The 20,818-nt window shown below is 31.5% G+C and overlaps 1 protein-coding gene across 1 annotated transcript in view; it reads right to left on the minus strand.

Moving 5' to 3' along the window:
* The window catches only part of LOC105621817 (vacuolar protein sorting-associated protein 13C), a 25,388-nt gene extending 4,898 nt beyond the window's left edge, over positions 1 to 20,490 (minus strand). The window contains exons 1-32 of the mRNA XM_012203265.1: positions 20,391 to 20,490; positions 20,234 to 20,320; positions 19,894 to 20,091; positions 19,142 to 19,596; positions 18,034 to 18,557; positions 17,203 to 17,671; positions 16,688 to 17,053; positions 15,863 to 16,332; positions 10,831 to 11,536; positions 10,179 to 10,505; positions 8,967 to 9,359; positions 7,745 to 8,587; positions 7,147 to 7,249; positions 6,942 to 7,088; positions 6,655 to 6,851; positions 6,109 to 6,246; positions 5,921 to 6,040; positions 5,553 to 5,732; positions 5,240 to 5,419; positions 4,792 to 4,953; positions 4,568 to 4,731; positions 4,064 to 4,184; positions 3,713 to 3,937; positions 3,364 to 3,579; positions 2,989 to 3,030; positions 2,398 to 2,463; positions 1,663 to 1,866; positions 1,370 to 1,507; positions 1,146 to 1,292; positions 866 to 1,014; positions 519 to 630; positions 208 to 446 (exon numbers count right to left, since the gene is read on the minus strand). Coding sequence (XP_012058655.1) covers positions 208 to 446; positions 519 to 630; positions 866 to 1,014; positions 1,146 to 1,292; positions 1,370 to 1,507; positions 1,663 to 1,866; positions 2,398 to 2,463; positions 2,989 to 3,030; positions 3,364 to 3,579; positions 3,713 to 3,937; positions 4,064 to 4,184; positions 4,568 to 4,731; positions 4,792 to 4,953; positions 5,240 to 5,419; positions 5,553 to 5,732; positions 5,921 to 6,040; positions 6,109 to 6,246; positions 6,655 to 6,851; positions 6,942 to 7,088; positions 7,147 to 7,249; positions 7,745 to 8,587; positions 8,967 to 9,359; positions 10,179 to 10,505; positions 10,831 to 11,536; positions 15,863 to 16,332; positions 16,688 to 17,053; positions 17,203 to 17,671; positions 18,034 to 18,557; positions 19,142 to 19,596; positions 19,894 to 20,091; positions 20,234 to 20,320; positions 20,391 to 20,490 — 7,988 coding nt within the window. The remainder of the gene's footprint in view (positions 1 to 207; positions 447 to 518; positions 631 to 865; positions 1,015 to 1,145; positions 1,293 to 1,369; positions 1,508 to 1,662; positions 1,867 to 2,397; positions 2,464 to 2,988; positions 3,031 to 3,363; positions 3,580 to 3,712; positions 3,938 to 4,063; positions 4,185 to 4,567; positions 4,732 to 4,791; positions 4,954 to 5,239; positions 5,420 to 5,552; positions 5,733 to 5,920; positions 6,041 to 6,108; positions 6,247 to 6,654; positions 6,852 to 6,941; positions 7,089 to 7,146; positions 7,250 to 7,744; positions 8,588 to 8,966; positions 9,360 to 10,178; positions 10,506 to 10,830; positions 11,537 to 15,862; positions 16,333 to 16,687; positions 17,054 to 17,202; positions 17,672 to 18,033; positions 18,558 to 19,141; positions 19,597 to 19,893; positions 20,092 to 20,233; positions 20,321 to 20,390) is intronic.
* Positions 20,491 to 20,818: the final 328 nt, after the last annotated feature.

Consider the following 20,818-nt stretch of genomic DNA (forward strand, 5'->3'; position numbering starts at 1 on the left):
ATGTTTGACCTCTCTGAAACCGTCAAATCACTATGAACCATTCACAAAAGCTGTCACTATGAACCATTCACAAAAACTGGAGCTATCTTTAGGGAAACGGATCGAACTAATTTGTACTCCCAATAAAAACATAATTTTAATTTTAAAAAATTACTTTTAAAAAAGTACATGTAAATAAAATTTAATATTAAAAGACTGCAGTCTTACCTGGCGATGCACATATACAATAATTCGGACTTGGTGATGTTATTCACAAGAGAAAATCCAATGCCGTGAATGTTCAATGTGATTTCCTGATCAATTATTTCCAGATCACCAGCAAGCTGACAATCTTCAGCAATCTTTAAATTTGTAGTAAATAGCAGCACTCTCTGAGTACCGTCTAGGAATGAAACATAAAATAGTTTCTCGTCTATTTCCGGTAGTTGGAAAGTACCGAGATTATCCTGGAAAAGAAATGAGAATGATGTTCATTCGCTTTTATGAATATTTCCGCTTGCTTTTCATCTTCTGTTTACCTTGCGAAGATTATCCTCGATTTCCTTGCCATTGTTATCTTCCCACACTAGTTTTCGTGGTCCTGCCGGATTTTCCCAGGTATAAAACATTCTATTGTATGACTGCACGGATCTGTCAACGTACAAATCGGTTCATATCGAATAAATATACAGAGTGATTCTCCGCAAACCTTTCTGCTTAACTTGAGATTAATATTAATAATAATAATAATTATTATTATTATTAATAATAATAATAATTTTAATTCATTAGGGTACAAAAATCCTCAGGTGATTATTTAAGAAAAAAAAAAAAAACAGCTGACTCATCAAGAATTAATGATCTCGCCGGTGTATTCCCAACTTACCTAACGTTGAGAGAACCTTTTTCCCATAGATTGATAGTATGTGGCGTATGATTGATGATCATAGCTGGCGCGTTGCCTGGGACGTAGGCCGACATGGAGATGTAAACGCCACCCTCGTTGATTTGGACATCTATATTGATTCCTCCGTACTATGAAAAATATTTTGTTAGAAGTACAAAACATGAATATTTCATTATTTATTCTAGTTAATTGTGCTCACAGCACATAAATAAATTATGTGTAAAGTTAATTATTACCCTTTGTTACTATGTTTCATTACCTTATTGTCCAATTTCAGCAGAGTTGTGTGACTGTCGGTATAAATAAATGCCGCGGTTTTCTCGGGTTGACTTGCGACTTTAGCCTTTAGAGTCTTGTTATCATGTTCGATTCGAGGCCACAGTGCCGCGCATTCACCAGGAGATACCTTGGCATACAGCAGTGATATTGTAGTGCAATATTTCACTAAAAGATTTCTATAGTAATAGAATTTCTTATATCTACTTTGATCATCGGATCAGCTGGTCGGTCACCCTCCTGGCATTCTATAAGAAAATCTGCGTTGTTGATAAGTATGTAGTATGGAGTAAACGTGATCTGTTTGGTCAACGAGTTGTATGTCAGCTGATTGTGTACTCCGATCTGTAACAGAAAAACTAGAGCTTTATTTATATTTATTTCTTGTTTTATTCTCTATTTATCTTAAATATATTATATTATTATTAATTTGTTAACAGATGCGTTAAATGCGTTTAATGTAAACAAAAAAAAAGAATAAAAATTAACGATATAAGAACCTGATATATCATTCCATTGTATTTACAGGTCACCACACCCTCGCTACCCGCGACATCGATGGAAAATTTTTCGGACCACTCTCCATCTTCTACTCTGATCATGGCTTTCTTCTTGCCAAAGAAAGCTTTGGAGCGGAACGAGAATAGAATAGGTCCCTTGAAATGCTCTGGATGATACAAGATATTCAAGAAATCATCTGCTGTCTGGAAACAGCAATCGATATAAATTAATCTCGACGTTTAATTTATCAAAAATACCTTCACATCATGCAGTTAAGAACAAATAACTAACACCTCCATAATATTTGCTTGTTATACAAACTTTGTCGATTTTGCGTTGCAATCAGAATGTTTTATATCTAAAAATGAGGAAACGATCGAGGAAAGATTGACATATTTAAAAATACAGTTATTAAAAGAAATAGAAATAGAAATTAATTAAAAATAGAGAGGATTAAGAAAACAGAAAATAAGTAGCGTGTGCAATAAAGCACAGTTATACATAATGATGTTAGCTAATTACTATTAATTTATATATGACTTATATTTGAAAAAATGCAATTGTAAAAATCGACACATTGATCGACTAATACAATGATAATCTAACACAGTTTGAAGCCGTTCAGTTCCGGTGGCACGATTAGATTAGACGATTGTTATTTGACAATGATTAAGTCTTGCGGACACAAGCGAACACGAGAACAGCGATAGTATTGAAATAAAGCGATGTGTCACCGCGCGAGTTTTCCTCTTCCTGTACTGTGCGCGTTGTCGATGAGGTTTCATAGCAGAAACGAATTTCTGAAAGACGTTTACACATACATTTTCACGAATAAAGTGATGAATATCGACGTCTATTCAATAAAAAAAATTTGATTTGATTTAAGCGATGTATAATTATTCTAGAAGTCATTGTATAATTATTATATAATTATGTAAATGTGTATAATTATTAACAATTCGCACAAAAAGAACAATTTTGTTAAAATATTAAAAAATTTTTAATAAATTAGATAGATACAAATTGGAAAATAATTCTGTTGGATCATCAAAATAATTGTACAGAAAACTTAAGCGTGAGTAATGCTGCAAAAAATTTCAATATTCTAACAATCTATTTAAGCGTCCTACATTATTTTGATAGTTTAACAAAATCATTTTTAGATCTGCATCTAGCTAAATATTTAAATACTTTAGCAAAATTATTCTTTCCATATAATAATAGCGTAGAATTAAAAAATTCTGAGAGCTAATTTTGCTAATAATATACAAGATGGGTATTTATGAGAAGCACAATAATGCAGCACGATAACAGGAAATCTCTACCTTTATCGGACTCGAGTGCTCTTTGCCAATCTTACTTGATTTCTGTAAAATAATGGAGCATGTTGAATACAAGACTAATGGCAAGATGCAATGGTTAGTCTTACGATACACTAACAGGAACATAAGAAAGGCTGAAGATCGAGCGAGGAAGCAAACATTAATACAAGAGATATTATTTGACATAAGAAAAATGCGTATCAATAAAGAATTCTGCAATGTATGGCTGATGCAAAAGAGGTTCTCTGTAAAATGCGGTTGAGACTTGAAAATCTTAGGGAATTTTCGAGATTCTTTGATAAGTAGAGATAATAATCAATTACAAACTGTATGCAGAGGTAAAGTTATCAAAAGCGACGAAACTATGCAAACACATACTCTATAGGATAACATTAAACCAGTCTTGTTCAGCATCCAGAAGGGACAATACAGCGCCATGACAATCGAACCATGTTTGTAAGACGTATGCATTCCAAGATCCAGAACCACTTTCTGCGCACTGTCGAAAGACTCAAATGACCAAACCGCGAACTCTGGTGGATCCGCCATAATTTCGCCTCTGCATGACCAATCCTTCTCCAGATAATTGGGTAGCTATAACATATTATTCGATGATGTGATTTTAAATAAATAAATCGCAAATGTTATGTTTTATAAAAAGTAATAATTAATAATTATAATTATTAATAATAATTATTAAATTTTTATTAATTGATATATGTTTTACCTTAATTATTATGCTTGACTTGGTTAGATCAATTGTAGGAAGTTGCATAGAGGCACTTGCTTCGAGCAAGTTTTCTTGAACTGTGCCAGGCAAACAGATGATGATGTCGATCGGTAGAAAGTTTTTCAGATATATAGACGGGTATAGATGTACATTGTAGACAGTACTAGCCATAGTATGACGAGTGGTATTCTCAAAATATACCTGCTCGATCTCTCCCACAGCCTGCATAAACGAATATTCTGTATTCCTCTATTATTTACTACTAAGAATATTTGTCAACTTTATTAAACGAATGAAACTACGTCTAAAGCAAGAAATATATATATATATATATATTATAAAAACGACCTGTATATAAAATGGTTCTGTAGAATCTTGCTTAGATCGCGACTCGCATTTCAATAATTTCGTCATGGAAATAGTTTTCTGCAGATCCTTCCAGACAAATGGTTCGACTGACACCATATATCTAAAGTACATTAAATATGATCATTAAAAATATTATACGTCCAAATTTTTCGTCATCTATATTTTATAAAAATATATATTATATATATATATATATATAATTATATATCTATAATATATATCTATAATTGTAATATATTATATATTATACTTTTAAGAAAGAGTATTGCAAATGCAGATGATTTGGGACAGCATGTACTTTTGTTAAATTCAATCATCCTACTACCTACACTGTCCGAAATTACCTACATTTACGATATATATATTATACATATATGTTTAAAAATTTTTTTACTATTTTATTTTATTTTCATAATTACGTTAAATAGCTTTAAACAATAATCAAGAAAATAATATTGCTAACATAAAACAATGCGAACTTACCCGCTGACGCTGAAAAACAGCCAATAAATGTTGGTCGGGGTGTACACGGCATCTAGAGGTAAATTAAGTTTTTCATCCGGTGCTACTGTGCCCACGCACTCCACCTCGTTTCCACGTCTCGTCATGTAATAAACAGATATCGGCTGCGCGAAATGATTGTGGACCTATAACATGCAAGGAGCTAATTATTACTGATAAAATATGATTCGTTCTCCTCTATTTACCTGAAGAATGCTTCTCAGAGTGACGATCGTACTACCTTCTTCCACAATAATATCTGACACAATACCCCATTCTTCCGAACCATCCTTTCGATGCTTTAAAGAGAAGAATCTCTTATCTGCTCTCAACACAGGTATCGCCAATTTGCTTTGAATGCCTTTAAACTATTATAAATTACTATGTTAATTATATTAATAATGATAAAATAATCTAACATTTATTTTATTACTTCAAAACTCATCAAGTCATATCATGATATATTAAAAACAGATTGTTGATCTGTTTAATGTTTTTTAATTATGTTTTTAATGTTTTTTATTATTTGTAATCTGAAAGTTACTTTCAATCGCTTGTCATCGACTATTTTCGACATTTTCATCAATAGATTGACTCCAGATACGTCAAAGAATCATGAATACAGTTTTATATTCCGATTATATAATGACTTACAGATATGGAGAATTTACTATCTTCTTTGTCTTTCACGGTCTCCACTTTCAACTGTTCAATCAGACGCGTGTCAAGTAGCTTGGACGTCTTAGATGCAAGCTGTATCGATGCACCAGTTTCGAGAATTACTTCCATATACGAGTCGCTATGGTCTCTTATTATCGAGCCATCATCAAAAATCTGTAAAGACACATTTTATATTTGTCTTTTATATTAATAAAATTATCATTTTATCATCAAATCAAATGTTAATTTATAAAATTACATTGAGTAAACAAGTGAATAAAAATGTAAGATTCTTTATTATAATGACCTTGAAGAAACTGTGCTCCAGATCGAGTATTATCGCCAGACCGGTCTCATTCTTCAGCACATACGGCGCCACTTTTCTGGTAGGACTCTTCCCGTTGGCCTCCATAGCCGAGGAAAACGATTGACCCAATTGTTTTAGAACATCTAAACACGTCTTTGTGACAGTTATCTCCAGATTATCCTATCCCAAACAAAAGAGAGATCTTACATTCTTTCGGCATATAATTTCCCAATAATATTGCGCTAGCTGCGACAAATCTCATTAAAATTCACAGAAAATTTTGTATCATTTAAGACGAAACACAAAAAATATCTATAATCCACATCTATAATCAATTTGATATTTATATCCTGATAAACTTTGCTTACAAAAGACGTAATATCGATAGACATCTTGGTAGACTGGTGTAATTCTTCGACTTCGCTCTCCGAAGTAGGGCTGACTGCACTAGCGCCTCTGGAGTCTAGCATTATATCATTAAATTGAACCTAACAAACAAATTGACGTCAATCAACTAAATATTTATTAGAGATGATAGGAAGAATGCTAAAGATACCTTCGTTTTCAATTCCCACGGCGTTGAGATGCGTTTACCGTTAGTGGAGCTTTCTGTTGGCTCGATCAATGGTTCCCACAACGCAAGACAACTGTTATAATACGACATTATCACCGACATCGTGCAGTCCATGCTCATCTGCGAACACAAGTCACGTAAACCATAATACTCATAAGAGAATAATAATAATGATAAGGAACAAGATAAATAATTAAGAAGATTTTTCTACATCTGAATAGTGATTCTTATATGTTTTTAATTGTTAGAAAAAAATATAAAGTTAAAAAAGTTCTATCATCCACAAATTCTGAGAAAAATAACGAATGGAGAAAAGACGTAAAAAAATGATGTTATAAAGGATATTAGATAATAATAAGCGGAAATTCGAAAAATTAAAGGGTGTGAAATTTTCAAAAATTATTCTTTTTGAGTATAAAAAAGTCTTACAAGAAACAGTCTTACACAAAAATAAAAAATAATTCATCAAAATTGATTCCTCAATATAAATAATAAAAAAAATAATACAAAAACGATTCGTAAACTTACAGATTTTGTGCTCCAATCGTTAATGTTGCTTTGGAAACCTACATGAAGCAGTAACATTGGCAAAGTTTTGTTGCCGACACCCGCCTCCAGAGTAAACAAAATTGTCGGCGCCGAGATAATAGCTAATTCGGGCTTATAAGGTGCTGCAACTTCGTCATCTGGATACGTAAACTCTTCGAATGCTTCCATCGCAACTTCTAAAATAAATTGATCCAACGGTTTAACAAATAAAAATAAGATTTTTTTTGTATAACGAATAATCATCGAATTATCAACTTATTATTAACCTGTCTTTAAAAACCAATAATTATTCTCTTCAAAAGGTGTAACAATCCACAATCCTTCATAATTAGGCTCAGGTTTAACAACTTCCTTGTCCTCTTCCTCTTTCTTTGTCACCGTGTGAATGACTTTATTCAATATTTCGATTACACCTGAAAATTGTTACATTTTATTTTATTAGGTACTATCAGTATGAAATTCGTAAATTACCTGGCGAAACAGACATGTGTATATCCGTGCAACGAACTTCTAAATGGAGCCCTTTTCCCTCTGGCGTAGAACCGGCTACACTAATACTACATGGCCTCAAAACCTATGATAATAATTAACAATAATAATAATTAACATAAAATAAATATTAGAAGTTACTTTATGATGGCTTTGATTTACAATAACAATAATAATTTAAAGGGAATCTATTTATAAATATTAAACATATAAGATTAAATAATTTTGTAAATTTATTTGACAATAACGATTTAACTATCTAAATTAATATATTTCAATTAATCATTAAAGTATCAATTAATCATAACAAGTGTCTCTATAAAAAGTGACTGGAATTGAAAATTTATACTTTCTGAATAAAATTGAATGTTGTATACATATAAAACAATTTAATATTAACAACATGATCTTATAGTTTAAATAAAAATTTTTTATTTTATCTGAATTATTTTTTCCAAACATATTTACTTCTTGTTGAAATAATTTTTTATCCACGTTCTAAATTACCGCTAAACTTTTTCATACATAAATATGTATATACGTAAATATGTATAGAATATTATGTGTATGTGTGCTATACCTGATAGATCCAGTCAGCCCTCTTCGCAGGATTATATATCCCCGCCAGTAGCGAGAGATCTTTAATAGAACCCGAGATCACCTGATGCTCTCCCATAATACGCATCTTCAGCAACAATTCTGTATTCAATACTATGCAATTCGAGTTGATATCGTCCATGTCTTCGAGCAAGATAATATCTGGCTTTTCCACGTGTAGATTCACAGTTAACATTTTGAGTGTCGAGGCGGCCGATTGCTGCTGCGCCGGCTTTTTCTTTGGTGCCATCAATTCATTTTTCGAAGAAGAAGTAACAGCCGTCTTGTTCAGTTCATTCACATCGAAAAAATCCTTGATTTTCATAAGATAATCGAGGGAGACAATGATGCTGAAAGAGAACACTCGCACGTCGGCGAACGTGTCGTTCGGGCTTTGGCGCACTGTCACGTCCAACATACTCCTGGCATTATATTTGACGTGTTCTTCGAGATGATCCTCACTTGGCCTTGACAATGGCACGCTGCTGGTCCTTTCCATGATTCGCACCAGCGAGCCCTCTCGACTCTGCCGCATGTCATCTAGCGTACAGTTCATTAGAAGAATCGATGTAGCCAGTAAACCGTCTGCAAATACACGGCCTTTCAGAGCAAAATGTGTGAGACTGAAACGAGCCAGTCCATGCTCGGGCAGATGCATCGGTGACGTCTGCGACTGCAATAACTTAGAACCACCGGTGAAGAGATTGATCACCAGACTATCCATAATAAACTCAAACTTCACGGATGTGTGAGCGTGTCGTTCCTGTGTTTCAATCAATGGTATTTCTCGCGATCCGTCGATCTCGTACTTGTAGACCGGTTGAATCTTACAGCAAATGTTAAATATATTTAGTCAATAACACTGTGCAACAAATTTTCAACTTTTCTGTTTTTCAACAAGTAAGGGATGTTCCTCGCAAAATTTTTTTATACTAAAGAATATACTTTCGAAAAAATTCTACATTCTTTAATTTTTAGAAACATTACTTTAAATTCTTTATATAATGCAGTAACATAATTATAAAAAATTTAACTAATTTTTGTAATATACAAAAAAATAATTAATGTAATGATATAAAACCTTTTATTAAAAATAATATATGAGAATCACCATTCAGTGTTGAGAAATAGAAACTTTGTCACACAGTGTAATTTAATAATTGAAAATTTTATAATTGTTGTATATTATCACAATGATTATTCACCTCAAGGTTTCCGCTGTATTCGGATTTCACAGCGGATGGCACAGCTTGCACAGGTTTGGAGTCTTCAAAAGTCTCGCCCAGATTCTGCTCCAGCACTTTCAGAACTGTAACGTAATCCTCTTTACTCAACAGTAGATTGATCTTGTTCAATCTACCAAACATATCGATGTCCGGAATAGAAGTAAACCAGGCGGTAGAAAGATTTCGTTTCATTAGTAGCGTAAACGTTACTGGTTCCAGCAGCAATACCTCGTTCTCGCTGATGAATTGTTTTGTGTTCAGTCGAACTCGAGATAATTTCAAGTTCTGCAACTCGATTTTCATTTCATCAACCACGGGATATTCATCGACTTCCTCGTTCATTATATCCAGCTTTTTGAAGACGTTACATATCTATTCCCATAGAATTTTATAGAGGCGTATTTATTATTTTTTTGTATATAAGTTATATTTACAATAAGATTGGAAACAAGATTTATGTTAAATATTATGTTAATTACTTTAAATACGAAGCGCCACTACAATCTGTTAAGATGTTAAACTATTATATATATATTCACATAAATAAATTAATTTCAAATGATAATTGCTGATATGGTTATCAGACTTTCAACGCAATCTGAAATATTAATAAATATTTTTCACAATAAGTTTATTACAGTTTTTTAAGATTAATTTGAGAAATTTGGGGGGGATTATTAATATTTCAGATTGATTGCGTCGAAAGTCCGATATATCAGCACGCAATTATCAGCACGCATTTATCGGCACGCATTTCTGAAATTAATTTATTTATATGAATTTATTTTTTATTATATATAATAGTTCAACATCTTAATTCAGACCGTAGTGGCACTTCGTATTTAAAATAAATTATATAAGTTATATAAGTTTTATATAAATTATATTTAAATTAAATTTATATTTTTTATTTCTCAAATATTAAAAAAATGATAATCTTTTACTCTAAAATATGAAACATTAGTTAAAAAATTATTATGTTCACACAATAATTATAACATATGTCTCATAAAAATAACATTATAAATCAGTCTAATGTAATCATTTATCGAAATTGATTCCATATAAAATTAATATGATAGATTTGTAATTCGCGCGCGCGCGTGTGTCTATTTAATTCTACAAAATTTCTAAATTCTTCAATTGGAGCTAAATTGATTTACAATTCAGAATAAACTTATCATTCTGTACCATAAGATTGCCCATGTCTAGCATTAAGCTATGCTCGTTCTTGGAGTTCATCGGCACGTATACAATGGGTGCATTAATCCTAACATTTAGCTCGATGCGTGAGGTACTTTGTTGGACATCCTTAATGTTAGTCTTCGCAGCTTCTGCTGCCGCCGCCGATGCATCTTTGATAGCTTTCTGCGCCATTTGGAAATTGTTTAGGAAATTCATAACACTGGTGACGAATGCATTCAAAAAGACAATGCGATGGCAACCCATCGATATCTTGACAGACATGTTGTTCTTGTCTCTTTCCCATTCCTCGATGTTATACATTACCACTTGGATCTGATGTGAAAATAAAAGATGACAATTACTTTTAATCCCAATTTATATTAGCTCTAAAATTTTCTAATTTTGCGGATCTAATTTACTTTAAATTAATGTATTTTTGTTTAATATAATTAATCGATTTTTTTCATTTTTCATTTCCAAAATGATTACAATAAATAAAATTATGTAATTTAAAATTGTGAGATTCTGAAAAGCATTTGTTACAAATAATTTTTCGCAATATAGTTCTGAAAAAAATATCTAAGCTCACTGGAGCCGCGAATGCCGATTAGGATTAAAGAAATAATTGAAAATATAAAATAAATATAAAAGCACCTACCTGTAAAGACTCAGTACCCTCCACAGTCACTATATCCTTGTACATAGAAACAGGATTCAGATCTTTAATACTGACAGAAGTCAAATCAGCATTCACTTGCAAATACGAAGACTTGCTGAGAAAACTGGCGCTGATGCCTTCAATATAGAACGCGGTAATGTCTCGGGTGGTGCTGGAAATCTTCAGATTAATCGAGCCAATCTTGGCATTTACTTTTAGATCGATGAATTCAACAGTTTGTTTTTTACGTCGTCCGGTGGGTCTCAATCTTTGTTTCTGTAATTGTTCTTTGAGAAAACCAGAAGTTTCTTCCTGAATAGAGGTTAAACGGATCGGTCGAGAACGTTTGGTTTCTTTCTTCTGAATATCTTCGAGTGAGTTCATTGAGTCCTGAATGTACGTGCTAAATCGCAGCAGCTCGATAAGAGCTTCTTGATGTAACAATGTGTCCAGTGAGGTGAATTCCAGTCGAAGCAATTTCACAACAGAACCGTGACGCGTAATAAACTCCGGCGAGCGCTTGTTTACATTTACATATCGCATGATGATCAAATACTCGTCTCCGCCGGCCGACATCGGTGTATTGACCATGAAGATCTCCTGACCCTCGTATAGTTGCCGCATCTGCACGCCACCCAGTCTCAACTGCACCTCTTGATCGTACGTACGTTGTAACATTTCCGCCTCCAGCTGCAACACCTGGAATCTGAAGGGAATAAATTCAGAAAGATTTCATTAAAGTCCTTGCTAAAAATTTTTCTCAGAATTTTCATACAAATTAAATTATTTATTAAGTAAATATATAGGCTATAAATCAAATGAAAATATAAAAATGTAAATGCTAAGCAAAATATATTAGTAAGCGAAATATATTAGTAACTAAAACAAAATTAAAACAAAAATAAATAGAAATGAATATGTAACAAACGGCGTTTCGACTCCGATTGGATCATTATCAATGTTAGACATGTAAAAACTTTCAATAAATTAATAAATATAAATTAATAAGTATAAACATATTTGAAATAGCAACGGCTATAACTAAAAATTACAAACTATAAAAATAAAAACTTTTTTAATTGGACTTTAGCTTTTTAGCTAGATATATAAAAAGGTCTTTTTTTTATTATAAGCGACAAGAACACAGAATAATAATGATAAAGCAATATTGCGTTTGGAGCTTAGAGATGCTTATTGCCATCTAGAATCCATCAGAATTAATATATTTCACATCTCTAATCTGATTCTTGATGAGAAGAACTTATTATGTATCTTGAATCTGTTATGGAGCTTCTTTATATATCTAACATATAATATAATAACAAAATTAACAACTTTTATTTTGCGAATCAAACTTTTAAAATTAATTAAAAAATTCATAGTTGCAAACAAATCATGTCTAAAAAATCTCAGATTAAGTCTATCTCTTATACGTGTATGGTATTTGAAATTTATCAAATTCAATATACTATAACAATCCTAGTTTTAGACACGTCTAATGAACTCAAAAAAGTTTTATTTCTTCTAATAATTTTGGGGAAACATCTTATCTGGACTCATGATAATATTGGTTCATTAATTTAAGTGATATTAATATTCTCAGAGACGTTTAACTATTATTAATTGGGAGAAGGCTTCGGTCTACTTATTAGTAAATATAACATACAAAGAACTATGATCGAGTTCATAAAAAATGTAGAAAATAACATTTATAATCATCCTAAGAATATTGTTAATTTCACCAAAAACAATTCAGTTTCAATTTTTAATAGATTTTCTTAACAATTTCCTTCTTATAATTCGATACATAAGCAGGTATCAACATGATTAGAATCTACTAATGAATTTATTAAAGATAATAATAATTTGCTAGTCACACGTACTGATAAGAGAAATGTAACCGTAGTTTTGGATAGGACCGATTATGTTCAAAAAATAGAAGAAATATTTTCAGACATTGATATATATATATACACATATTTTAGAATAGAGAAGAATCCCACTAAGAAATTGACTAACGATCTGCGTAGTATATTGGAAAAACAAAGACTATATAGAAGACTCAGTATATCAAAGATTATTGACTACAAATGGCAATTCTCCTATGGCTTACCTAAAATTCATAAGCCTGTAAAGCCTTATCTAAAATTCATAAGTTGGTAATCCGTTAAGGGTTATTGTTTCTTCGATAAACAGTTCTTTACTATTTTTCCCTATTTCTACATAATGTTATCCATAATAATATTCTTGAAAGACAGGCCAGGTGAAAAACAGCTTTCATTTGGTGGACAAGCTAAACGGAAGGTTTTTTGATCCTGACTATATTTTGGCATCTTTAGATATAATTTCGCTATTTACAAATGTTCCCATAGAATTGGTATCTAAGAGCATCGTGAGAAGATGGAGTCATGTATCTATGAATACTATACCTTTAGACAAATTTCTTATAGCCATACGCTTTGTCTTGAATTTAACTGTTTTTTCTTTTAATAATGTATTCTATAAACAAATTTTTGGTGTTTCCATTGTTCCTTATAATAACCCTGAAATAGTATTATAAGATCTTGAGTCTTCTGCTTTAGAAAAATTACAATTCATCACGGAAATTGGGACCAATGGTAAATTGAATTTTTTAGACATCACCATCATTGTTGAAAATAACTCAATTATTTTTGATAGATATAAAAAACCGATTTGCTCGAGAAGATTTCTTAACTTCCACTCTCACTTATTATGTCATAAAAGAGGTTGTTGTCATAGGTGCAGTAGACAGAGTTATATTGTTGTCTCATCCTATTTTCTAGCAAAAAAATCTTATTGATATTACCAATATATTTTTAAAAATTGTTATTCACTTCATTTCATCTTCTCCACTCAATAATAGATTGAATTATCATATTCATAGGAACAGCAGTACACAAAATTTTCACGTTCTTAACAAGAATATTTGTGCTAAAAAGTTTTTTACCATCCCGTCAAGTCTATTTCTGAAAGCTTTAGGCAGTTGCTTGGAAAATTAACTATAATTTGGCTTATTCCATTTCCATACCCTAAAAAACAATATAAAAAGAGGTAAAAATCAGCTCGATTTTTTTCTCTAATCAGAAAGTCGTATACACAATATCTTATGTGATGCTAGTTACGTTGAGCAAATCAAGAGAAAGCTAAAAACCAGACTGCAAGAACATATATCTGATATAAGGAAAAAAACGGGATCGCCATCAGTCATTACAAATCATCGAATGGAGTAATAATGAATTTGATTGGGATAAAGTGAGAAATCTTGATAGAGAATCTTTCTATAATAAATGCTTGATATCGGATGATTCATATAAAGAAGCAAAAACAGAGTCTGTAAATAAGCAAAACGATACTGATCTCTACATAAATCTCTCTCTTATTTTCCTATTATTTAGCCTCTTTCTCCTTCTTAGTTTTCTGTTCTTTTCCTTCCTCTTAATTGTCTTTCTCTTTTATTTTGTATCTCCTTCTTTGTGCCTTTGTACTTCTCGTCAGTTTTTCTCATTATAGGTTTGGATGTCAAGAAAGCTCTATTGCAAATTGCTTATTTATCTTATTGCTGTACACATATCAGTACACTGTTTGTATTTCGAGTTTTAAACCTTTTGTTCTATCGATATTTTTATATTCTGACTGATATAATTTTATTTAATATTGGAACTAATATATTTTAAGGTATTTATTTTAAGGTATTTATTTTTTTCCTTTTTTATATGAGCTCTTCTTTATCAACGAATATTTTTTCATACTTTATATTATTTTAACAGACTGATTGCTTTTTGAATTTCAATTTTTACAACCGATATTATATTTTTTCACATTCTGACTGATGTTATTAACTTAGCATTGAAAATATTTTGAAAGTATTTGTACTACGATTTCCTTTTTTATGAGCCTTTTATTAACGAATGTTCCTTATTTTATTGATGTTATTTTTTTTATTGATATATTATTGATTCTTTGTATTTATATTTTGATAGACTGTTTTATTATTTTTTTAGCTATTTTTCATCAACATGAACTTAATATATTAACTAATGTATTGCGAGATTTCTCTGTATTATCTTGCGCACAATTAAAGATCTCTATTGAATAGCAATATTTTTATTACTGTTGCGATAACCACAATAGGTTATTTTATTACCTTTTTGTATATCCAGCTGAAGTTAGTACAATTAAAAAAGTTTTTATTTTCATAGTTTGTAATTTTTAGTTATAGGCCGTTGCTATTTCAAATATGTTTATACTATTAATTTATTGAAAGTTTTTACACGAATATTTTAATGATCTAATATTTTAATGATCCGATCAGAATCAAAATGCCATTTATTATACATTCATTTCTATTTATTTTTATTTTAATTTGTTTTAGCGCTAATATATATTTTGCTTAGCACTTACATTTTAGTGTTTTCACTTGGTTTGTAGCCCTTCTTAATATATATTTAATTAATTAATTATTTGAATCATTTACATTATGCATTTTAAATTATTTATCTATATATAAAATTTTCATACATTTAGAACACTTTTTAGAAATAAGGAGAAAGTCAACTACTAGTCATCTATAAGAAAGTCAGCCTACAGTTTTTCTTAAAAAATTTTTTATATATGTGAAAATTTTTTATATACATAATAATTCTGATATATTCTAAGATTTCTCATTCTAAAATTTCTACGATTTCTGGAATATATCTTAAACTTAATTTTCAGATTTTATAAGATTTCATCAAACGATTACAGAACGAGGAATCTCTTGGAAATGTCAGAATTTACTTAGGTGAAAAAATTTTTAAAAGATGTAAATTCATTTTGAAAACTATTTCAATTTATATAAAAAAATCTGAGAATTTTCTCAGAAAAAAGTTATAAAATTATTCTGAAAAGTTTCTAAAATTTATATAAAAATTATGACAAATTATATAAACAATTCTCAGAAAAATTTTCATCAGGTGTCAATAAAAAATTTCAATATAAGATAATTAAAATAAAACGAAGCATCGTTTCAAACCTGATAAATTCCGAGGGTACCGTGACATCATCTCGTTGTCTGGAAACCGACAGCGTAAACTCCTTCATTTCGAATTTCATTTCCAAGTCAGTGGTCTGCTTTATTGGTGCAGTGGCTGTTGCTTGTTGCTGCTTTCTTTTGTCAGCGATGTTGGATATTGTAGTGCCCAGTTCCTTCAGTGATAACTGCGAAATGGACTTGGAGAGAGAGGTACGCTGCAACTCTCCAGGTTTTTCCTCCTGAGAAATGCTCTGCGCGATTGAGAGCGCCTGAAGCAATCGAACATCCGATATGTTCACTGTAACTGAAGGTAGGTGACCGAGGAGCCGTAATTTCGGCAACAAAGGATCGTCCGTCACTAGGCACTTGTGGAATTGAATTTCCAATGTAGTTGGATGAAGTAACGTCAGAGAACTCTCGGTATTTGCCAAGGCTGATCGCCATTCTTCATTCGGTAGCGAAACCAATATCTAATGCAATAAATTTTAAGAAAATAACTATTATTATAAAAAATAATATTATATACAAAATAATATAATTATTTTGAATTAGAAATTATTTTCAGAAGTTTTATCTATTAACTATTATTTATTTATTCTTATCACTCTGCATATCTTTTATTGTTTATCAATTAATTTATTATACAGGATGACACCTGTATATAATACATAGATCTAACACAAATGTATTTATTTATATAATATTTATCAATTTTTTATGTAATATTTGACTTCCATTTTTCATCTTTCCATATATTATTCATTAATTTACAATAGTATAACTACTAAAATTGTAAATTAGACTATTAAATTAAACTATTATTACCTGAAAGTTAACTATCTTCAAAACAAATTTTTCATAGCTGTGCTCTCTTAGATGCAACAATACTTCCTCCTCGCTCTTGCCCATGCTAACCAACTGTCTAACGCTAACCCCAGCCAAGTCACTCTTGCCCTTTTCCAAAGAATGCATCTTTAGACTACCTAGGTTTACAACAATCAATGCTTTCGAGTCTTCATAGAGACCTCCGTGCGGTATGATAAGTTGTGATGCCTGCATATCTACTTGTATGTCCAATATCGAATGCTTTTCTATAGCATATTCCAATCCGAGTGCCGACATTTCCTTCAGGCCTTCCAATTGTTCTGCCGCGGCTGTTTGCAGCTGACTTAGCGTGGAAGAGTCTTGCACCTGAAAAATATTCATCTATATTAAATGAATAGATTGCAAAAAATAAGAAAAAAATTATAAGATAAATTCAAGAAAAATTTTAGTTAGTGTTTAAAAAGTTTTTCTATTTTCTGCGAATGCATTGTGCATTCGAAGATTAAAAAGAATACCTTAAACATGTCGACTAGCTCTTTAATAGTTTGCGCGTCATAAATGATGTCGACGGATCGGGACTTGACGACTACACGATCACCGCACAGCCTATCGAGCGGATTCTTCTCGTAAGAGACCGACAGCAATGCGCAGTCAGAGCTACCATGTTCTGGGATGAAGAGTGAGGGCACCCGACCATTTTGTGTTGCGCCCAGTAATTTCATGTCGCTAATAGAGGCAGTGATAAGGATCGCATTCGCGGATGGTCGTGACTTGAAGCCAGCTCGTACGCCATGTAGCTGCAGGTCTAAGACACACGGATGCTCCTTGTCCGTGTCCAGTAGAGAAATTTGCAGACCATGTAAAAGGAAATGTGTGTCGATCATCTCATATGTTTCTGGATAATGCGTGGGCGCGGAGTTCTCCTGATAGTCAATCGCCCGATAGAGTTTCTCCTTCTCCTGTGGTGTCATCGCTTCTTCGAACCTAATCATATCATCATTATTAATATATTAAACGTATCATAATATCATCATTATTAATATGCTAAACGTTATGTTCGTTAAAAATAATAATAAGCTAAGACGAGAATAAGCCAATAAATGATCGCAAAATATATTTACTAACACAAATATAGTTATTATTTAAAAAAACTGACACCCTTTTGTCTATTATCTTATTTTATTATTGTTAATACGAGCCAGATAAAATTACTTTGAATTTAATATACGTCGATCTCACAATTCGTTAAAGACAAATTTTACAGGATAGTTGAAGTATATAAAAATCTCTAAAAGTATGCCAAAATTTTCTGAAAATTTGGTTTATTAAAATGTTTAGCAATAAACCTGCGCATAATGGCTGCAGCAGAGTTGAGCTCCTTCGTCTCCTCGACCTGCGAATTGGTCCACAGGAAACCGAACCAACCTCGATTCGCTTTCAGAGTCTTCTCCCGCTCTGCCAGTCTCTCAACTTCCATCTCGATCTGCTGTCGGATAATCACCAAGTTGAAGATGTCTAGTTTCCTTTCATAGTTTGTCAACCGTTCCTCGATCTCTTTTGCTAGTTTCTTCGTTGTCAGTTTAATCTGATAGACCTTGGCATAGGCGCGGCAAGTATCGCGATGAAGCTTCATGTGATCCCAGTTCCAATTGCGATGACACCGTCGCACGGTTTCCTCAAGGATGCAGGTATATGCGAAACGCCACCATTCCTTGTAGTGACCGCGATATAATTTCAAATTCGGTCGATATTTTCGATATGGTGCGGCTTTCTGTGCCTGATCCAAACCCTCTCCCAACCGTACCAAGGTCTGATACTGACGCTTCGTTAAACCAATCCGTAATTTTTGCATCTCTAGATCCAACCATACCTGTGAAAAAAAAAACAAAATATAAAATGATTCAATCTAATTTGAAAAGCTCTCAACTGTAAGGAGTAAATAATTTAAGAAAGAGTGCAACCGTTCTAAAAATAAATACTTTTTAATCATTTTTTTTAGAAAATTATCAGGAGATATGATAATATTGCGAATGTCAAATGAATTATATATTGATCAGATTGATTTCCATTGATGGTTTGAATAAACTTTTTTAGAATATAAAGAGATTCTTTGAATACAAAAAAATAATAATGTTAACTATGTCCAACGTACAGAATAACTTAAAAACTAACTGAACAACCTTCATATTTTTTTTAGAAATGGAAATAGTATCAATAAACTATCTAATTAAAAAAGAATTTATTTTGAAGTGGAAAATGGTTGACATAATTATAAAAAAAGGCTGTTTTTTTTAAATTCTATTATATACAAATTTTTCATATAATAAGAATGTCTTTTTACATCCTTAAAAAAGTTTACCCAGATATCAATAGTTAAAAAAAAAAATTCATAAAATTCACTTATTTTAATAAACTGATATAGTGGAATCTTTCCTTGCCAGATTGATAAATTACCTTCGGGATGGTATAATTACTACCGTCAGACTCGGGCTTGGGATTAAGTCTGAGTTTAGACTTGACATTGATTGGTCCTAATAAATATTGGTAGCCTATTGGAGTATAGTCCATGGTTGCAATACCGCTACAAAAGAGATTGGTATACAAGGACTGCGAGCTCTTGCTGTATTGCTCCACGCTTGTATTGAGATAGGCAGCCAATCCATCCAGATTGCACAATTTGAAGATTTGTGGAATGACATACATGTCCTTCAAATTGCCAGTGGTCTCCCAGGAGTCTGTACAACTCTCAAGGACGAAGGTATTTAGCGTAAAGCCAAAAGAAAACGGATGATCTTTGAAGGTAACATGGTCTTCGTACCGCACATGAATTCTCTTGATCTCCACATGAATATTCTTGATCATGCGAGCGACTAACTTCTCGACCATCGAGTCGTCCAGTTTTTCTTGCGCTGTACGAGTTAAAAAATTTTTAAACCTTATTTAAAAAAATTAAAATTAAAATTAAATATTGGACATACATCTTTGCATACACACACACACACACACACACACACACACATATATATATATTTCTATACTCAGATAATTTTTATAAAAATTACAAATATTTAAAATAAATTAAGAAGCAATATTAAATTGAATAAATAATTATAAAAATTTTATTTTTATAATTTTATTATCATACGATCACAAAATTCTAGACTTCTTTTTACTAATTTATTTAAAAAATATAAGTATCTAATTACATTTTATCTCTGCTAATTGTTTCCTTTTTTCCACTCTCGCGAGTTCCGCTCGTTTCGCTTCCAATTGTGTTTTCGTTTCTTTATCTTCATTGTACGAAACTTGACTTGTAGGCACTACTAATATAAACAGTTCCTCAACTATCGCATCAATCTGACCGTTCCACATATCTTTGAACGGGATTTTCAATATCAATTTTCCTAAAAGGATTTTATTGTAAAATAGTAATTTTTATGTTATTTTGTACTATATTAAACTTAATAGTCGATATTTTGTATTAAGATTTAATTATTATAATATATATATATTAATAAATAATAAATAAATAAATAATTTTTGTACCTAAACGACCATATTCTAATCTCACTGGAAGGTCCAACACATCTAACGCAGACTCTTTTATCAACAAATCATTTAACACAAGATCGCCTGAAAGCAAAGAGTTTTTTTTTACAATACATAATTGTTATCGAGTAATAAAATCACATTGCATTCTTACCTCCCCAGAGACTGACTTTAAGCTGACTATAATCCAAATTCTCAATGTACTCGCCGATCACCTTGTTAAGAAGCTCCGCAACAATAGATTCGAAGACCATTTTGTTACCGGTTTTTTTCTCGTTTTTTCTCAATCAAATTCTGTAATTCCTCTGTGTTGCGACACTATGGCTTTTAAAATAAAGACACTTATGTTTAATAAGTTATACTTATTACTACAGTGTAACTTAAGAAAAAAATACTTTTATGTGTACAACTGAGATTTTTATTAGATTCAATCATGACGTAAGAAAATTCTTATATCAAATAATATATTTGCTAATTTTTTTTTAAATGCCGATATGATACAAAGAAGTAGCATTACGAATTTTTGTTTCAATTCAGTACTTCAGCTAACGATTTAAAAAATTATATTTTAATGCACACATA

The sequence above is a fragment of the Atta cephalotes genome, assembly GCF_000143395.1.
Source record: "Atta cephalotes unplaced genomic scaffold scaffold00037, whole genome shotgun sequence".
NCBI classification, from domain to species: Eukaryota; Metazoa; Arthropoda; class Insecta; order Hymenoptera; family Formicidae; genus Atta; species Atta cephalotes.